The 15704-nt window shown below is 31.3% G+C and overlaps 1 protein-coding gene across 14 annotated transcripts in view; it reads left to right on the top strand.

Moving 5' to 3' along the window:
- SENP6 (SUMO1/sentrin specific peptidase 6) overlaps positions 1–10819 on the top strand; it is a 93796-nt gene extending 82977 nt beyond the window's left edge. For 10 of the 14 annotated variants that reach the window (XM_011383563.2, XM_011383562.2, XM_023525105.1 and 7 more), the window contains 7 exons: positions 1336–1766; positions 2444–2524; positions 5528–5631; positions 7161–7249; positions 8392–8460; positions 8560–8710; positions 10290–10819. In XM_011383563.2, coding sequence (XP_011381865.1) covers positions 1336–1766; positions 2444–2524; positions 5528–5631; positions 7161–7249; positions 8392–8460; positions 8560–8710; positions 10290–10499 — 1135 coding nt within the window. In that variant the 3' untranslated portion in view covers positions 10500–10819. The remainder of the gene's footprint in view (positions 1–1335; positions 1767–2443; positions 2525–5527; positions 5632–7160; positions 7250–8391; positions 8461–8559; positions 8711–10289) is intronic. The other 4 variants (XM_011383565.2, XM_011383564.2, XM_023525107.1 and 1 more) reach the window with 1 other exon arrangement.
- The last annotated feature ends 4885 nt before the right edge of the window (positions 10820–15704 follow it).

The raw sequence follows: 15704 nt of genomic DNA on the forward strand, positions 1-15704 counted from the left end.
GCTTTCTCCTTTCAGCCAATTTTTAGGTGAGGCGACAGAAAATTTATGGCTTAACCATATGTTATAACTAAGAAATGTTAAAAATAGACTAAAGTTAATAGCTGTAGGTTGAGAATCACTTTATTGTACTGTATTTAATCAATTTTAAAACATTTTTTCACATTTTAACAGAATTTCTGAAATTGAGAGGTGACCTACAATTAGCTTTCTTAGTTGATAAAGTGAGGAAGTTGGTATGCTGCTCTTTCTACTACCCTGTCCTGACTTAACTCCATAGGATACTGAGGACTAATAATAATAGAAGAGAAGCACTCCTCCATCTGTCCTTTATAACACCGATAATGAAGCCAGCCACTGTGACCTTTCTACTTATGAAGAGATAGTACTGGTTTTTAGCATTACCTTGGTGGGGTAATTTAACATTTTGCAGAAATGAGAATGTAGAATAACTTATCTATATCAATTATATTATTTTTTTCTCTTAGTAAATACTTATTGAACATCTTACTATATGACGAATACTGTGCTCAGTAATAAGTTCTTGACATCTATGGCCTATGCATTTTATCCCAGCACATAACACTGTGCCTAGCGAATAGTAAACCCTTAAAATTCTTCATTAAATTAGTGACTATTAGCCAGTACTAGCTGTATAGCTTCTTACTTGTGGCTTATACCTTACAGTTGGGTATCTGAATTCAGCTGTATCATGAGCACTCACTTGATAGTCGGAACTCTACTAATACTTGAAGTTCTGTATTTAAAATCTATATAGCATGATTGGATTATTTAATATTTTCAATGTTAAGCAGTTCCTACCTTATTCAGAAAATCACGGACATAGTAAAAGTTTTTAAAAAGCTATATATATATATATATATAACATTTAGACAATGTTCAAAATTGTACAGTCCAATTAGACTTTTGAAGACATTTTAATCTTAAGGTTAGATAGGTTTTTATCCTTTGACATAAATAGAATAAAGGAAGGTAAATGGGAATGATGAATTGCAGTGATACTTATATTTTGTTAAATTATCTGAAAAAACAATGAATTTTTCATTCCACAAGCAAGAAAAGGTTTAAAGGATTATTTGCAAAAGTGAATACAGGCTACATAATTCTAACAAAAATTACGTTATTTTTGAATAGACATTGTATTCTGTTTCATGAATCAATGATCATATAAATAAATGGATTAATTTGAGAATTGAAAAAAATTGGACATTCTTAATTTCTTCATAAAAGCTCTAGAAAAAACATTTCAATTGATATTTATTGCCAAATATAATAAACTTTTTTGATATATTCAGTAGTTTCATTTGTTTTTTACAGTGCACACTGGTTTTTGGCTGTTGTATGTTTCCCTGGTTTGGAAAAACCAAAGTATGAACCTAATCCTCATTACCATGAAAATACAGCCATGCAAAAATGTTCAACTGTAGAGGACAGTTGTATTTCTTCTCCTTCAGCCAGTGAAATGGACAGTTGTTCACAAAACTCTTCTGCCAAGCCTGTAATTAAGAAGATGCTAAACAAAAAGCATTGCGTAGCTGTAATTGATTCAAGTGCTGAACAGGAAGAAAGTGACCCTCGTTATCGGAGAAACATATGCAGTGTGAAATGTAGTCTGAAAAAAATAAATCATACTGCAAGTGAAAATGAAGAATCAAATAAAGGAGACTCTGCATGCCAGAAAGTTGTTGATAGGACTAAAAGTGAGAATGGCCTACAGAATGAATATTTAAGTTCTGTGCACCATACAGGTATGTTTCTAAATGTTTTGAAAGAATCAAGGAATTCAAAGTAAACTGGATTTTTTATAAACAGGATTAAGATTTCAGGGCACACTTTTTTTAAAGTCAGATTTATTAAGATATAAATTACAGTAACTCTCATTTCATAAGTGTAGCTCAATGAGCTTTGATAAATGTATATAGTCATGTAATCACTACAACAATCAAGATTTAGAACCTTTCCATCACTCCAAAAATTCTCTTGTGCAATCATTCTCCTCCCCTCACCCCTACAGAGAGTGCAGTTTTAAAATGTAGTACAAGATGACATGTTGGGGTGCAGATTTTGGAGACCTCTTATCTAAAGGTATGAGGAGTTGTAAAGAGTTGGATTGGTTACAAGGCCTGGTGCAAAGAGTTTTTAAGCAAAGGCAGGCCTCTGACTGAAATTTCAAGGGCATTTATGACAGTAGCAGTCATGCTGCTGGCCTGTTGAAAGGCAGCTGGATGGATGGATGCCCATGGAATAGAAGATCAAACAGTTTTGAATTTTAATAAATTTTTGTAAACCATCAAAAAAAGGTGGTACAGGGTCTACATTTTATATTTATTTTTATTTCATAGGAAATTCACTGTATTCAGCATAAACAGTACTTGTACAGTCTTAGATCTGTAATGTGAATTAGTGCAGTCTTTTCAATTTACAGATGAGCAAATTGAGATCAAGTGGCCAGAGGCAGAAATTAAAGCTTTCTCCTCCAAAATAGTTGTTGATATTCAAATTAAAGGTTAGTTCCTTATTCCTTACTCTCCTTCATTGTTTTCAGTGGGAAGAAGGGCACTGGGCCAATCTCTTTTTCCTTTCAGTTCTAAAATATTGTTTTTTTCTTTGAATGAGTTCTATATTTCTAGCACTTACTATAGAAATCTATTTAATACTTAAATATCATATTAAATCAACTATATAGTTTCCTATCCAACCCAAAAGTTAAAGTCTACTTTATAAAACCCATAACATGGCTTTTGTATGTACCTTGCAAACTTATTAAACTGTGAATAAGTCCCAATATATTTTCTTTGGAGGAAAAAAGTCAGTATAAGGCATAGCTGAAATTATGTGAATTCAGAAAGAAGCTATCAAAAATTGTGAATGCTGAACATACTCTTGGTACTTTTATTATTTTAGTAAGTCAGAAAGCTGTTGCTGAGCTCTTTAAAAATATTTTTGATTTGTTTGACATACTAAACTGCCTAAAGCTGACAGTAGCCCTAGAGTGTTGATCTTTGTGCCTTTGGGAGATAAGAAGCAGAGAGGGGAATGGTATGTGAATTGTATCTCCATTGAACTATTTTTTTTTTAAGTTTTTCTTTGATCAGTAACCTCATACACTTTAATGTGAATTCAAAAATGAATTAAAGTGCATGATTTAAAACAAAGCAATGGGACAAAGCCTAGGGTTTCATTTACACAAACCCTAGATATTCTTAGTGACTTTCTACTACAAATTAATATTCTAGTCCAGTAGTAGCCAGTTAAAGTTGAGTAAATAATCTCACAAATGCTAGTGGAGATCAAAGTAAAGAATAATCTGTTTTATGTAGTTTGCCTTTTTAATATCTGCTTATTCTCTATATTTTTTATTATAATTTGTATTTGGTTTTTTGTTTTGTTTTTAATATGCGTGTAACCGTATCAACTATATCTTCCATAAAGGAAATTTACCTTTGTGTGATACACTAATATTTTCTATCCTTTTTAATGCTTGTCTTAATCCAATAATGATAGTGTCCCACAGTTTGAAAGTGGTAGTCGCCAGTGGGTCTGTGCAATTTTCAGCAATGAGATCCCATAGCTTTCATCAGATGTTTCTAAGGGATCATTCACCAAAAAGTACATTAAATAAGTGTGTTCTCTAAAGGTGACTTAATACCTCAGAGAAGATGGTTAAGCAGTCTATCCTATATAAAATGATGATGTACTAAAAATTAGGATATGAAGAGCTTGTAAAATTTTTGTGATGTGATTAATGTCTCAGCAGTTAACTTCTGTTTGGGCTGGGATTATAGTTGATTGGATTCAGTGAAGCATTTTAGATACTTTTAATATCATTTTAACCATTGAACACATATAGTCATAAGTGTTTACTGATGTCAGATAACATGCTGTAGTAAATAAGTGGAATTGTATCTTATAACAGGAATTAGGTTTTTAAGGTCAGCTGTAGGAAAATAGTAATGTGTGTGTGGTATCACTACTTTCATTTGGTGTTTTTCAGTTGGGCACCATATGAAATAGTTGTCTTTGTATGGAACATGAAAAAAAATGTGTATGTTTAAACTCTAGAATCACACTCAGCATCTTCAGATGATCTTATTGTGTGAGAAGCTCTCAGGAACTGAGACTGATTGAGAGAACAGCTGATGGAGTTATCACCTCTCAATTTATAACAGGGCATTTGTTTACTGAATAAAATAATTGAAGAAATTGACTATACTATTTAAATTATTTTTTCTCCATTTTTTTGAAATGCACATATAGTTTAATTTCTGTAAGCTTCATGTTTATACAGCAGTTTTGTAGATAGAAGTAATATTGCTTTGCTGAGGGTTTTTGAACAAATTCTGTTCAAATATAGTTATTTTAACTTTAAACATAAAAATACAGTTTTCGGAAAAAGATTAAAAGGTTATTCTTTGCATAACTAAAAGATTTACCATAGTGCTTTATTAGTTATTTTAAATAGTATGTTTCCCATCATAGCATTTAGATTTTTATACGTGTCTTTTCAGGAGCACCTTTTATTTTTGTTTTCCCATCCCATCTTGCTTGTATTGTTATTCTTAATTCCTTTTTTATAACTGAAGCCAAAATAAAATTTATCCTATCTAAAATACCTTAAAGTCATGCTTCTTAAAACTTGGAAATGGTATACTGTATAATTAACAATATTAGTATATTTGGTATTAAAGTGCCTGGCTTATTTTTCATTATTTTCATGTAAATCTTTCATTCTTTGAAACATTTTGTGGGATTAGCTTCTTTCAGCAAAATGATTGATTTTTAAGAACTTAGATTCTTGAAATGGACCTTTAAAAGTATGTATTTCAAATTTCTCTTATGAGTCATTTATTTTCATACTACCAACACCTACATTAGGCTTGTATTATTTTATTTTATTGAAAAGTCTGTAAATATAACCAAACAAGAAAAAATATACAGAGTTGGGGAACTCATCAATAACCACTATCCTAACATGACGATTGTTTTCATTTGTGTTTTTCTTATTATTTGTCCAAAAGCAGGCCTATTTCACTTAATTTTAACCATGTTATTTTTTACTTTATATAGTACAGTTTTCTCTATTTTCACAATTTTTAAATCTACAGTATTTTATTTTATGTTCTACAGTTTGCTAACTGTCTTATTACTGGATATTTAGGTTACTTTCTGACTATTATAGTTTCCATTATCAAAGATATCTTGCATACCTAGTACAAAAACATTTATATGTACATACACATATACATACATATATTTTAATGTATAATCATATAATTGATGCCTAGTTTTTAAATTTTAATGAATTTTAGGGTCTGAGTAGTAAAAACAACTATAATTGACATGCCAATCCAAAATTTAAATAAAAATTATTTATTTTAGGGATATTACATGCTAAGGTAGATTTTATAGCCTTAATTACTATAACTTGAATTGATTACCAGCTTAACATCATATACTATAAGTTATACGCATGTTCTTTTTCATTACATAATGTTTCTTATTGATACAGATGGCTTAAGCAAAATCAGACTAAACTATAGTGATGAATCAACTGAAGCTAGTAAAATGCTTGAAGATGAGCTAATCGACTTCTCAGAGGATCAGGATAACCAGGTGAAACCTGCTTGGCAAAAAAGTTCTAATGTTTTATCTAAAAGTTTTTCTTTGAAGTCTTTGAGGTAGCCCTTGAAGCAGTAACTCATGCTTCTGGATTTGGGTCTCATCTCAAAATACAAATTCAATTTTCAGTCAAAAGGTGCTAGGATAAATGTATTAGTGCTGTTTTGCTTTAGTTTTGAGGCCCCACCACCATCACCACCACTACCATGTAGACAAAACTAATATTACCCACCTCAGAAAGACTTCATACGAAAGTAATTCACCCTATCCCTACCATCCCTTTCTCTTCCTCTTTTAAAGCATTTGTGGCCCATACCTTAATCTTTGGTCTGACTTGACATTAAGAGGCAGATGTTTAAAATTTTGATTATATGGTACATGAGCACAGCAAAATTAAATTCTTCCACTTTTCCAATAATTTTTCTTTTGTCATATATATGGCAGGAGTAGATTATACTTAGTTAAAAGTAACAGGTCAGTTCTGATATTTACTTAGCATCTCACTTGTTCTAATAAACTTTACTAACATCAAGAATAAAGTATATTATTGAAAATATTTTATAACCTCAATTAAAGAGGGCTTTATATTGAGAGAAAGGTTTATATGAATCCTCCAGCATACATTTCTTTAATTCTCTAACCTTTCTTTAGTTGGTAGGACAAACTTTGAATTTACTTAGTAGTGAAGATAATTTGGTACTGCACTGTTTTTCCTTTTTGCTTAATCCTCTTGTGAACAAAAGCCATTTTTTTGTATGATGTTCCTTGGCTATGAAATGTTTTTCTCTCCAACATATATAGACACATATTATGGGTACAGACAGATTTAAGGTTTTTAATGAGTGAGCTCTTATGCTTCTTTGCTCATAGCAGTTATGTGAACTAACTAATCTAACTATATTGTTCTTATTCTACTGTTGATTATTTTATTCATCAGGTTGCCAGAAGCTTTCTCAAAGAATAAAAAAGTCTTATTTGTTTATATTCAGGATAATTTACCAAACAGGACACGATGTCATTATACTGTCTTTTTCTCAAATGAAATAGATATATGGCTTTGTTAAGGAAAATAGTGTTTCCAAAAGCCTTTGAAATACTTCTGATTTGAAAAAAATATTTATGTAAAAGAATAATAAGTATGTCACTCCTGTCCTATTGTGAAACAGCTGTCTTAGCCAACAAACTATATTTTCAAAAAAAAAAACCTAAAATCCGAGCAGTAGTATTTGACCAGAGAAGAGTCAGTCATAATATAATTCACTCTTTAAAAATTATTCTGGACTGAGTAAATGATGTAACAATATTTCAGTGACCTCTGATTGCTAGTTTTCATTAAAATGTATATAACTGGAATTTTCATAAAACTGGAATCAAGTATTTTCTAGTGTCTGATCACCTAAATAGAAAAGATATTTTTTACATATTTGTTACAAATATTTTTATATTTGATAGTGCTATTTTGTTAGGTTATTAGTTATTTAGATTGTATATTTTCAATACTAACAGTAAGCTCTCTTTTATAGGATGATAGCAGTGATGACGGATTCCTTGCTGATGACAATTGCAATTCAGAAATGGGACAGTGGCATTTAAAGCCTACTATCTGTAAACAGTAAGCATTAACTATATATCTTGCAGACTACATGATAATATTTATTTATGTACCTTCATAGTATAAAACATGACTAAGCAGTTTTTATCTAAGCAAGTACTTCAGCAAAAGCCACAATGACCGTCAGGGTCAGTGAGGAAAAGTGGGTCATGCCCAGTGTACAAGGATCAAATTGGGGAGAAAGAATCATTTCAGTCCTTTCTTTGCCCATTTTCAGTGTGTGCGCACACACACAAACACTTCCATTAAGAACTACTATATCCTTTTGGATATAAAATGATTTGGAACAGAAAAGGATAAAGAACTGTCATTCAAATCAGTTATGTGGGGATTCGAGTTTACCCAGGTTTCCATAGCTACAAGATGAAGGCTGTGGACTGACTTAAGGCAGTCCTGTGGGACATGTTCCAGATGGGAACCCCAAATGAGAATGTCTGTTTGGTTTCGGAAGTACTATGTTCCAGGGGCTGTAGACTTCTTAATTGGCAAAGTACTGCTCATTTCTAGACTTCATCTCTTTTGACTTTTTTGTGGAAAATGTTGGCTGAAACTTCCATTAACAACTTTTGAAAAGCAGACTTCATTTATAGAGGAAATTACAGAGACCTAGAGCAGTTATGAGATCTGTTCCAAATTCCAAACTTTTGAGTCTTATTAATAGTGAGTGTTCAAAGTGGAATCTTGTGAAAATCACTGGATTCTAAACTAATTCTTTCATGTGATGATTACCTGTTTATTGTCTATAATAGGTTTTAGTTAAACATGGGATTATTTTCTTCTACTGTCGCATGGTCCCACTTTTGGCAATTTGGAATATGGAGGTGTTCAAATTTTCAGAATTGTTTTCACTTTCTACTAAATTTTGAAGTATATTTAGAAATCAGCAATGGAACTTTAGTGAAATATATTCATAACTAAGATATGGTTAAATTAATATTCTCTTATTTAGTATTTAAGATAACCTGGATATTTAAGTATTATAAGGATATATGTGTCTATAAGGTTTATTCTCCCCCTCCCCCAAGTTTTACCGAAGCATACTAAGGGAATATTGAAGATTTTACATTTCATTGTTAACACGCATCTCTTTATACTTTTTTAACATTATAAAGTATTAACATTTGGTCATTTCTACCCTGTAGACCTTGTATCCTACTGATGGACTCACTCAGAGGCCCTTCTCGGTCAAATGTTGTAAAAATTCTAAGAGAGTAAGTGCAAAACTGTACCTTGAACTTTGTATTCTGGTGGAAATAAAGGACTATGTATATTTATATGTGTATATTCTTACTATATGTTCATTATTGCAGATATTTAGAGGTGGAATGGGAAGTTAAAAAAGGAAGCAAAAGAAGTTTTTCCAAAGATGTTATGAAAGGCTCTAATCCAAAAGTACCCCAGCAAAACAACTTCAGTGATTGTGGTGTATACGTATTGCAGTATGTAGAGAGCTTTTTTGAGGTGGGTTTCAATTTAATGGATCTGATATAATAAATAATAAAATAGTGTATTTGGCTTTATGTTAGTATTAAAAACATAGTAGCAAACATTTTAAAGAATTTCAAAACTGTTGTTTCAAAAATTATTCCAGGGAGCAAAAACTACCAAATTAGAGAATTTTTAAGGCATAAAAAATTGTACTTTATCAAATCCAAGGCTTGTTGACCTCATTCCTCATCACTGATCAACTCCCCCTCTCCACTGGCTCTTCCCATATTAAGAAATCTCTCATGATTTGGGCTGCCTCTTTCACTCTCTTTTCTCTTCACAGATATATTTCTGGAGAAATATTCATATTTACTGTCTCTATTTTCACAAATCTTACTTGCTTCTCACATCTCTATAATCTGGCTTGATCTTCACCCTTATATTGAAATTGTTCCTGACTTCAAAGCACCATTTGACACTGTAGATCATTCCTTCCTCATGACACTCTTTCTTTGACTTCAGAGATACAATACCATGTATATTTCTCTTGGATATTTGTTACAGTTATCTTAACTCCTTCCTCTTCTTTATCCACCAGCCAGTGTACTACTAAGTCCCATGAATTCTGTCACTTCATGTCAGATAAGTTCAATTCTTTATCCCTGCTGCCACTTTTGAAGTTCAGTACACTAACATCACTGTTCTAAACTATTGTTTCAATCTTTAACTAGACCTCTTGCCTTCTGTTTTTCACAGTTGTTTCTAAAAACCCAAATCTAATCATATTACTTTCTTGCTTTAAATCTTCTAGTGGCTTCCTGTTGCTTTTGGGTTAAGACCAAAATCATGTGGCCTGCAAGGTCCAACTCATGTCCAAGCTCCTTGCCTCATTTCCTACCATTATCAATCTAGCATTCTATATACCAGCCACCTGAATGTCATTCATTTTCATATATTGTATCATATTCTTGTATCTAGCCCTTGATACATATTTCCTTACCTGGAATACTTTTTCCTGTTGCTTTTGTCATTTCTTATTTGGTTAACTCCTACTCATTCTTCAGGTCTTAGCTTAAACATCATTTCTTTTTGAAATTTTGTTAAGTCCCCAGATATGTACTCTCATAGGGCTCTCTGCTTCTCCTGTCATAATATTTGTCATATTCATTGTTTTAATTGTTGTCTGTCTAGACTAGCATCAACAAACCTTTTTATAAAGGGCCAGATAATAAATAGTATTTTAGGCTTTGGAGCCATATAATCTCTGTTCCTACTCAGTTCTGATGTTGTGGCATGAAAGCATCCACAGACAACATTTATACAAGTTAGTGTGGCTGTGTTCCAGTAAGGCTTTATTTATAAAAACAGTCAGTAGGTAGAATTTGGCTCACTAATTGTAGTTTGCTGACCCCTGGTCTAGACTTTAAGATCTGTAGGCAGAAACTGTCTTATATCTCTAGTGCCTATCAAAATGCCTGGTATGTGATAGATAATGGATAAATACATACTAAATGAGTTACTGATTTTTCATTTTTAACTCTGGAATGCTTTTGTGATTGAAACTAAACTATTCTTATAATTTTAAATGTGCATTTAATATTTTTATTTTTAGAATCCAATTCTCGATTTTGAACTACCTATGAATTTGGCAAACTGGTTTCCTCCCCCAAGAATGAGAACAAAAAGAGAAGAAATCCGAAACATAATTCTGAAGCTGCAGGAAGATCAGAGCAAAGAGAAAAAGAATCTTAAGGACACTTACTCAACAGAAACGTCTGTAGGGGAAGGAACAGAACAATATGTTAACAATATCTCAGATTGACCATTTCTGATGCTTGTCAGTGTTGTCTTCAGAAACTGAGTGACTTTCACCTTTGAGTATAGACAGTAAAGAACTGAAGTGCTCACTACACAGAGTGATTTGGAAATGTTAATGCTTGTATAAATGTCATATAATTAATTTCCAATGGAGTATGTATTAAGTAAAGTCTGTAAATATGTTAATGAGGCCAATTTTTCCAGCATTTATAATTATTTTTTTCACTCGTTAGGAAGCTTTTGTTATGTATTTTCTGTTAATAGTACTTAAAACTGCAACTTCTAAACACAAAATAAATAAAAAATATTTATAGGAGGAAATGATTAATTTGATATTCTTTAATGAACTTGTATTAAATTCCTTAGTGAGTGTGATATATTTCATGGGCATATTCAAGTATCTATGATAATTTTTTGACCTCTTGAAATTAAAATAACTTGAAAAACGAAAATGAAATTAACTCAAGGCATTTTAAATAAAAAAGATATCTTCATATGCTTGTATAGCAGGAAAAAAATAACAGCTCTTAATTCATACATTTCCTTGTGTTCAGGGAACCCCAAAAATAGAATAAATATAATTTTACACAAATATTTAAGAAGAAGCAGTATTAAGAGCACCTTGAATTATACTACTAAATAACTTTACCATACATTATTTCAAGTACATTTCTGAAGACAGAATCTAAGACTCAGGTTAAAAATATTTTGGTAAGTGCAGCTTGAATTTCAAATATCCTATGTTAACTTTCTATATAATAGCTTAAAGTATGCTACAATCTGTGTGATATAGTTAATTGATAAACGTTTTTAATCTGTGTGAACACAGAAATTTAGGAATTTACTATTTTTTATAATGGCTTTTGCTATTTTTTCATTGCTCATTTTGTTCTTGTTATTTGGATAAAGTGTCAGACTTTCTGCCTGAGTTAATTAGTGTAAATTATTTTTACATGTAAAAGTATTATCTAAAATCAATTGCATAATGCAGGAGAAAAAAATCTACCTTGAATTTTCCTTTAAAAATACTAAAATGTGATGGTTTTGATGACAGATTTACAGTTCATGTAGGAATCTTGCATATATTTGCTGAAATTATTTTCAAATGAAATGTTATACATTTCTTTTGAATTAACTTTTAAAGACTTGAAATATATATTTTAAAAGTCATTTTTTGTTAAATAATGAATTTTAAAATGCACATATATCAAAAATAATTGAATAAAAGGAAGGCCACTTTACTCAGCAGCAATTATTTTTAATTTGGCACTTCTGGAATTGCAACCAATATTTTAGACTATTTTCTTGAATTTAATAAAGTCGATGAGGGTATTTGGAGTGGATGAAGGTATTGTCAACAACCAAAAAATCTACTGAGACACTCATTAAGGGAAACACTAAAGTGTATTGTAAGCTTAAGGACAGTCACCGTTAATGTTATCAATTATAGGTTCGTTACTTTGAACTATCTTATAACATTTCTTGTTTCTGATTATTTTTTCTTTTTTCTTTGTTGTTTTTTTGTTTTGTTTTGTTTTTGTTTGCTTGTTTGTTTTTAGGAATACCCTAGAGCTATTAGCTCAGACATGAAAAAACAAGAGTTCAATTTTATTATTAATTGAATATGGACAAAAAAAATAAGAATTGTTTTTCAAAAGAGCCTGATAGCAGTAAACAAAATTGGTATATTTAATTTTTTCAATGTACTCTATTTTGTCAGAATTTGAAGGTACTGAAAAAACTATTCTAAGATGTTTGTTTTAATTTCTAGTGGTTACATTTGGCACTTTTAATTCTTGATAAGAGAAAAATATAACTTGTCCTTTGGGCCGACTGAAGTCAATCACGTTTTTACATGAAAAATATAGATTGATGCCTGTCAGCTTTCTAGAGGTAGAACATTCAGATATTTGATATTTCTCACCCCGTGTAAAATTCTATTTTTGAAGGTTATTCTAATGACTGTTCTTCATATATGCTGAAATCTTTGGAGACTGCCAGGTTGAGCTTTAAAACTAGACCTGAGAATCTTTGGTGTATAAGCACATTTACTTGATAATTGTGTATTCTGGTACTTCTATATGTAGTTTAAAGTGGATCTCAACTTTTTAAAATATGTTATTAGTACTTAAAAGTTGTGAAACAGAATTTTAAAGTTTAGGGATTTGTTACTAGACACTGAAACTGCATGATGAGTATCCGGTTTCTTAACTAATTAGATCTGTTGTATTTGTTTTCTTGTTGGATAGAATAACAGTTAATCATTTCTAAACGAGTTTTAGATTACTTGCCATAAAATTTGTATGTGTCTTAACTCTTCGTAGGTTAGGAGCAAAGGTGGCTATTTAACTAGTTCTTTCGCTTTGGTTGTTGCTGAAACAGCTGAAAATTTAATGGTATTATTTCAAGTTCACGTAAACTTAAGTCGGTTAAACATACATAGTAACCTGTGCTTAAACCATTAATCAGTTAAAAGTAGGAGGTTTTAATTTGAAAGGATAAAATAATCTACTTATATATTGTTTTGAGTCACCAAAATTAATTCAGTATTTTTTTTCTATAAAAAACCAGCTATGATCTCTGAAGACTGTAAGATATAAGGTAAAAAGAATAACAGTTTTAATTTCTCAGACATCACAATTGCACTTGAAGTCTCAGACAATTCACTGAACAAAAAAAAAATAAAGAATACATTTTAATATAATACATGATCAAGAGTTTTGGAGTAAAGCTACTGGAATATAATGATAGAATAACTTGGTTAGAAGAAACAACCCTTAAGAGAGGAAGTAGTGTATAGTGTTCTATGTCTAAAAGAGATATATAACAAGGTTGTTCTATAGATCACTTTGAGGACAAAAAGAGAGGGAGATTATTGTGTGAGCATACTACAGACTGTCTGGCCAAGTGAATATAAATGAAGAGTTTACCAATAAGAAACCAGACTCACAGAGGCAAGACCAGACTGTATTAGGAAATGTAACGTACTAAAAGAATGTGCTGAAATACCCTGGCAGGAACTTCTGTTACATTTATCATTTTTCTACTCCCAGGAAGAAGAGTAAGTGTTGATGAAAACTGTTCTTTGAAACTTAAATTTAACCACAGAGAAAGAATTGGTTGATCAAGTAGAAGAAATCTGTACCTTGGGGAAAAATAGTCCTACCATATTAATTCTGGTAAGCCAGATCAAGGAATAATGGTAGAGTGCTCTAAACTACTATTACGGATATTAGAGTGCAGTGTACTCAGAATTTTTATCTAGAAATATGCATCAAAATAACCTGGAGAACTTTTCAAAATACACATACCTCAGGTTTCAACCCAAGTGGTGCCATGTATTTTCAAATATTTCCTCAAGTAATTTTGGTATCCACCTTCTATGTCAAGCCACAGATTTGAAAGGTCAATATATGTCCTTGACAGCTTTCAAGGTGATGGTCCCAAAGGTAATAAGGCTTGTAAGAACTTGATAGATGAGATTATTAAATTGCTATTACTAAGCCTTGAAGAATTACAATAAATTATTAAGGTACTCAAAAGTTAGAGACTGGCAAATAATCTTGTTTATCAAAAGGAACAATGTAGATTCTACAAATTATAAAAAACATCTACTTTTGACAAGATTCTAGAGTGAATTATCAAATGATGGTTACCAGGAGTTATGGGACCACTACAATCAAGATTGTTTTATATTCTGGGCTAGTCAATCTGTAGAATACACCTAGACTTGGCAGTTCTCAAAGTATGTTTGATAACTAGTTTTGAGGGATATTTATTAAGTTTCTGGTCAAATAAGTTTGTAAAACATTTAAACAGTTAAGCAGGTTTCTCAGCTTTTAATATGCTAATATGTAGAATTACATAAGAGGAAAATTCTATGTAGAAAATAATATGCTAAATATAGAATTTGGCCATATCCACCTCTCTGGTCTGGTTCTCTAAACTGCCTTATAAATACTACCCATCAGAAGGCAGAGTTAACATATTTTGGGGTGTTTGTGAATAATTTTTGAAACTTAAATCTGAGGTTGGTTATTTTTTTACATTTTATTTCACTAATAGTTGGGTATATGATTAGGAAACTTGAATATAAGTGACTAGTGTCTTGAGAATGATATTTCATGAGAAGCTTTTTTCTATAACCATTGTAATGAAAAAACTAAGTCTAATTTTTGTATACAAGTGGAATCTTCTAGGAATAAAAGCAGATTTGATGATACTGGTCTTTTGTAAGGTCACCAAATCTGCTAAAGTCATACACAAGTAGAAACTGTGTAAAAATGAAAGTGAATTGAAAGATTATCTGGAGGCTTTTTTTTGTTTATATTTAAACCATTTAACTGGTAGCTTACACATTTGCCAATTTCCATGTCATCATTCTTTACTCTAAAATTAAACTGCAACAAACTTTATACCTAGAAGCATGCTTTTTTCTGAAGAAATCCGTGCAAAAACACTATTAATATACTTTCAATATCTTTAATCCTTCAAATAACTGAAAACAAGTTCTTGAAAGCCTATTATAAAACTTATTACATTTATAATAATTAGCTATATACGTGTTTACAGCAGATGATCCAAAACATGTTAGATGAAAAGAAATTGATCCTTAAATATTGAATAAATGTTTTGAGTACTCACTTTGTACTAGGTGTTGGGGATTTAAAACAGCCAAATAGATACTACCTTCTCCCCTCATGGAGCTTCCTTATATTGTAATGGGAAAGACATCTATTACTCAGCCTCACAAATTAATAATTTCAGAAAACTGCCATGCAGGAAAAGCATAAAATGCATTCGGAAAATATAGCCTAATCTGAGAAGGTTGGGGAAGTTGTCCCTAAAAATGTGACATTTGAAGTATTGGTAAACACAAACTGAACAAAGTCTGAGAGGGCAAGAGAATTGCACTTGTAGTCTGTGCAAAGGCCCTGAGGTAGGGAGATGTGTGACTTGTTCTAAATGATAATGGCTTATCATTAGTAAGCATGTACTGTATGCCAGACACTGTTCTAAGATTTTTAAATGTGTCAACTAATTTATTCTTCACAGTGACCATTTGAGATGTACTGTTATTACTCCCAACTTACAGAAGGACAAACTGAGGTCCAAAGAAATACTCTCTTCAGCAAGGCTGGGCTTTGAAAATACCATCTTACCCCTAGAAGCTAGGTTAACCTCGTTAGATATAGGAAGATGAAAATAA

Source organism: Pteropus vampyrus, unplaced genomic scaffold (assembly GCF_000151845.1).
Source record: "Pteropus vampyrus isolate Shadow unplaced genomic scaffold, Pvam_2.0 Scaffold526, whole genome shotgun sequence".
NCBI lineage: Eukaryota > Metazoa > Chordata > Mammalia > Chiroptera > Pteropodidae > Pteropus > Pteropus vampyrus.